Consider the following 5,728-nt stretch of genomic DNA (forward strand, 5'->3'; position numbering starts at 1 on the left):
GAGGAGGAGGTGGCAGGCAGTAGTAGTAGGTGGTGGTTCGCTTCGCGTGCGTTATGGTGATAGCGGCCAGCCACGGAATAGTATGGTTAGGTTATTAATTCCTTACGATGACCACGGGGGCCGGCTGTCCAGGCCTAGGGGGGCGGGCCAAGGGGGGCTATTGATTGTAATTATATGGACGAGTGGTGTGGTGGTTATCTTATCCGCACGCACGCCGCGGGCGGCGGGAGCACGGCGGCGCTAAGCGGGGCAAGCGGGGCCCCATCAGCGGGATGGAGCAAACCAGCCAATCAGGGGCGGAAGAAATACAGCGGGGGCGCGTCGGACCAACCCCTGGGGAGTAGGGCAACAAACTCGGTCCGCCGGGCGGACTGGCCAGCGCCCAGGAAGAAAGGGATAAGAAGCACGCGCAGGAAGCGCTGGACAGTGTCCTGGTACTGCTAGGCGGCATCAGCCGAGATCACCCATCGCCGGCGGTCCGCCGTCGCGGCCCAGAAGGTGTTGAACAGGGCAGGTTCCCTAAGAACCCGGTTAAGGAGCCAGAGTTGCGCAGGCTCTACCTGTGCGGCGTTCCGCGAGTCAGTAAGGAAGGAGTGGCCAGCCGTGGTAGCATCCCAGTTGTCAACTAGCTGGGTAAGGTCAAGTGCTGGGATCTTGGACGCGGGGGTGGATTAGCTACTTAGACATAACTCCTCCTAGAAGATCCGCCGGGCTTTAGTAATAGATTCAAATACAATAGTAGGCAAGTCCTCCAGGTGGAAGATCACGTCCGACCACACTAGGGTCTCGCCGTCGGGGTGCCAGCGCAGCTGTGCCGGGGGGACTTCAGACTTGGCGATATGAAAGGCAAGCAACCGGTTATCCAGGAGCTCGCGCACGGGGCCCTACGTATCATTTAGGAGCCATTCATCCCGGATAGTAATAATATGGTCCCCAACCTGGCCCTGGGCATCTTCACCAAGCTCCTAGATAACGTGGGCGAGGACTATGAGCTGGCAGTCATAGATCAGCTGGGACAGGATAGACGAATAATTGCCAATTACTAGCCATGAGGCCTCGCTAGTGCTCCAGAAGCGGACCGCAGCATACAAGACCAGCACAGAGTCAAACACACGGTACGGGAGGGGATACTAAATAATTACCATGCAGAAGGCAAGCATGGCGTGGTCAAGGCGAGTAGTGTGCGCCTTAAAGGCGGCATCCCCGTCCACATCCACATTCTTATCTGCATCCCTGTCCCTATTACCCTTGGTATAGTCACTGCTGCTGCTGCTGCTGCTGCCGTGGCGATGGCGTTGGCGCGGCGTTGTTGGTAGTGTTGGCGTTGGCATTGGCGGCTGGGCTGCAAGCCAGGTAACCTCCTCCCATGCCTCCAGCTGCGCCGCGCTTGGTTTAAAGAGGGAATCACAAAGGTGGCCCTGCTCCACCACGCGCTCCCAGTAACAGATCAGTTGCTTCCAGGTAGTGATATACCGGGCTTAGGACTGGGCGTTCTGCAGGCGGCTAAAAGGGTCCTGGGAAGTCACGCCCCGGGTAAATGTATTTAGGAGCTTGGCATCACGACGGCTTAGGCTACGGACCTCGGTGTCCCTATTATACTCTACCATGGACATGGCGCCTCGTAGGATACGTGTGATACTCTCACAGATCTTGTATAGGACTGGCTCGTCCTCTTCCTTAGGCAGCTAGTAGCTGGCGCCTAGCTGGCTAAGGTCGTCCAGCCCCTACAGGTGGGCATAGATGCCCGTCTGGGTAAACCATGGGTTAAGGTTAGATACATGGCGCACGGCGTCCAGCTGCGTGCGCTGTGGTGGCTTGATCAGTTGTTACAGGCGTTGGAGGCTCGCTGTAATAATATTGTCGGTCGTGCTAGGCGCGGGGGTGGTGGTGGTGGTGGGAGTGGGAGTCGATGTAAGAGTATGGGCAGATGGTGTGTATAGATATATATTATTATCTACCGCCGGCTCCTCGCCAGTGTTGCGCTCGGGCTCGGGCGCGGGGAGGACGGGTATTGGTGACAGGGGGTGAGGACTATTGGAGAGGGTTATTGTAAAGTAGTGGATTGCCTGCTTCCAGTTAAATAAAGTCTGTAGATAAGCCTTGTGCCATGGCATAGCCCCGTCTTGGGTAATCCTCCAGTTATGCTGCTTGTTGTAGTGCTGTCGGGTTTAGTGCTGGCTGGCCGACCAGTAGGCGCAGCCGTGGTGGTGGCAGAGAAAGCCACGCACGGTCGGTAGCCCAAGGATTTCGCTGCTTCCATCCAGTGGATGGACCACGTCGCTTAAGCTGCGCGCCACCAGCGCGATCTGCTCGCATGCAGAAACAATTACTTTTCTATCTTTAATATTATGTAGTTGGTGTTGTTCCCGAAGATGACGGCCTAGTTGCGCGTAGACGTAGCAGGACCCGTGGGTTATGCAGAGCACGACATGAGCAGCCGCAAGGACATGAAGGTAAGTAGGGATGGCATGAGACTGCTGTTGTGGCATAGGCGTGGTATGATTACTACTACCAGGATATGGGGGCTCTGTCTCTGACATTTTAAATTTTCGCCTTTGGTATTGTAGGGGATGAAACGGTGGTGATAATAAGCATAAGAAGAGATGGTGATTGGAACATGAAATCAAGCCTGCGCGATAATAGCGATTGGAAATTAGAACGTTGGAATATTTAGAACGTGGAAATCTCAAGCCTGCGTGACGATGGCGAGGAAGAGGGAGAGGAGAGAGGAAAGAGGAAGAGGGATGAGGGAGAAGAGGGAGGAGGGAGGAGGGAGGGAGGGAGGGAGAGGGAGAAGTTATTTTAACGAACGACGGAGGTTAACGAACGCCGGAGCTCCACTAGAACCTAAAAGGGGTTTAGTTCCCGAAATACAGCCTTTTAATTGGTCAGAATGTTTGACGTACGCCGTACCTCAAGGCAACCTACGATTAGGCCGCCTGCCACGCGGTCAACTACTCTGTGAACGGCAACACCAACCACATGTACCACACGACTAACTCCCCCACCGCGCGGGGCATGTACCAGTGGATCAACTTGATGTCATTACTCGCGTGGAACCCCTTATGGTACGCCGTCACTGCCGTGACCATCCCATCCTCAATGAATATGTTGTGGTGGTGGTGGGCCTACGTGTTAACGTGCTAGATGCTCAACAGCTCGGGTGCCCGCGTGGGCTGGCCACCTATGATATGGATGGCCACAGCCAGCTTCTCCTTGAACTGGGCCACGCGGGTCAAATACTAGGCTACTAGCTGGGCCTGCACCTGGCCACAGCGCATGAACTAGCGCTGTATGGTAGGCTTACTATGCAGCCACTATGCTAATTACTATTTCCCCTCTACTAGCCACCGTGTGTGGCTATCCTGTAAAAAACACCACCCCTTCTAGCCCTGCGTGGGGTCGTCGTATAATCCGGACCATGGGATGGGTGGGAAACTAGTGGTGGTGTTACTATTACTAGTGGTGGTGCTACTACTAGTGATAGTGGTACTAGGTGGGGATATATATAATACCTCCCGTAGCAGCTCGCGCGCTAATCCTACTAAACCATGCACAAAGCCACGGAACGCCCCCATAGTGAAATACACGTCCTTGTATAATAGCTCGTCGCTGCGCATCCACCCCACATGCCTGGGCCTAGTGGTGTTGAAATCCACCTTCATCCTATACGTGCGCTAATCTAGTAACGTCTATATAGGGCCGTGCGTGCCGCGGATCATAAAGCTGCGTACTATCTACTAGACGTGGTCATGGAACAGCTTCCCACCTACATCTAATCCTAGTGGTAACCCTGATCCTGGTGGTGATTCAGATGGTGATCCTATGGGCGGATCTACTGGATGGATATCCACCAGCTACTCGTCCGCGCTGGTCAACGGCCATGTAATGGGGTGGCTGCCGCTGCTGCCTGGCTACTAATGGCCCGTCCACATGTGGATGATCTCCTTAGCATGGGGATCTAACTATAACGCCTTCTATACTACTATGAAGCGCGCCACCTTAAGCACGCGGGATAATATGGGCGGGTAACTACTAGGATCATGCTAGCGCGCCTCGCCCCACCCTTATACGGCCATGGCGTACACCAGCGCGCTCTTATACTTATGCGTGTAGTAGTACTGGTTTATTAGCTTAATATAAAACTCCAAGCACCCTTGCTCTATAGGGGTTATCTACCACGCCGCCTCTACCTCTGTATCTACAGCCTCCACCCCATCCTTATTATCTATCTCCTCATCTGTCTCTATCGCGGCTGGGCTGCTACCTAGGCTAGGGCTGGTACTCCACACGTCCTTAATAATCTGGCCTGCCCCAGCGAACGTGTGTACAACCCTAACCCCTGGCCTGGCTCAGGCACGCGTATGGGCTTCAGCTTCGGCCCTAGCTTCGGGCCTCTCTGGGGCTGGCATGGCCAGCTACCATAATGCCTGTCACTTCTAGCGCTGCCGCGGGGTCATCTCATACGTGGGCAACCTCCCAAGCCACTTACCCTGGCCACTACCACCATCACCACTACCACCACCATCATCATCCCTGTCCTGGCTCGCCTGGGCGGCCTGCGTGCGCGCGATGAATGCCAACACCTGCTGTCATGGCTGCACGTGCTTCTCGATGCTAGCCTCGTCCATGTACGCCTGTAGTGGCTTGTATGGCGTCTGGCCCGCCTCTGTACAGGCCGCCTCTACACGGATGCCCGCGCCGCATTGCTGCATGGTCCGCTGGCTGCGCCGTGCCAGCCGGTCCATGGCATCCCAAATCACCCGTACGGCCTACTTAGTGGGATCTGCCTTGGGATCCCCTGCTATATCTGCCTCCACCTCTGCCTCTGCCTCCACGGGCGCCTCCACTAGCTAGCGCAAATCCTGTGGGTGCACCCCGTCCAAATACCTCACCCACCCTGTCATGCGCAGCCATGGGTTGGCATCAGCCGCCTCGTCTGCCTAGATAGTGGCCTGCTCCGCTGCCTGCGCGCGCGCCCGCTCCCATGCAATGACCATGGCATCCACGGCCTGCTAGGCCTGCTCTATGGGTGGTGGTGGCGCGCTCTAGCGGCCGTCTAGGTACCTAATGTGGATGTAATGCGACCCCTTGCGCGTGGGGAATACCTGCTGCCATGCCACGCGTGTATATGATCGTGCCAGCTCTGCCTCCCCACGCGCCTTTTCCCTCTGGCTAACATGGCCCCAGCGGCCCTGCTAGGACCATTGGTGGGTGGTTCGCCAGTGCACCCGCATGGACGCCATGGTGGATCCAATATAATGACATGTGGGGTCCCGCCGGCATAAAAACCCGTTAGTGTGGCATGGTAATATGGGTAGCAGGTTATCCATAACCCATGGGATCTGGATCGCCCAGCTATCCTGCGTGATCTCCTCCCATTGCTGGATTGCCTGGGTGACCTGGGTGGCCTGATGGTGGTTTAATTGATGCTTCTGCTTTAAATGGCGTTCTGCTTCGGCTGGCCGCACCCCATGCTTACACTGGCGGCAAATGATAATCTGCAAGCTGGGGATCTTCTCGAACAATTGGTTCTCCATGGTGGGAACTAGTGAACACTGGTTATTCACCAGTCAATAACTGCTTCTGCTTCCGCGACTGCTTGACTTATTCAATAATAATAATGGACGGATGGATGGATCAATGGATTGGTTGATTGGGATTCACCCCCTAAATGCCTGAAATGCTTGAATGGCCGGCTCCGGCTATAATAATAATAAATATTCAT

General features: G+C 55.4%; 1 protein-coding gene across 1 annotated transcript; it reads right to left on the reverse strand.

The window, feature by feature from the left end:
- Positions 1–290: 290 nt before the first annotated feature.
- BJX68DRAFT_273726 (uncharacterized protein) lies at positions 291–1,331 on the reverse strand (the record flags this gene model as incomplete). The annotated part of the gene is made up of 4 exons (XM_071047532.1): positions 291–440; positions 465–653; positions 735–884; positions 1,143–1,331. The coding sequence occupies 4 exons, from the start codon at positions 1,329–1,331 to the stop codon at positions 291–293; spliced, it is 678 nt and encodes a 225-aa protein (XP_070891831.1).
- Positions 1,332–5,728: the final 4,397 nt, after the last annotated feature.

Source organism: Aspergillus pseudodeflectus (assembly GCF_044049435.1).
Source record: "Aspergillus pseudodeflectus strain CBS 756.74 chromosome Unknown BJX68scaffold_156, whole genome shotgun sequence".
Lineage (NCBI taxonomy): Eukaryota > Fungi > Ascomycota > Eurotiomycetes > Eurotiales > Aspergillaceae > Aspergillus > Aspergillus pseudodeflectus.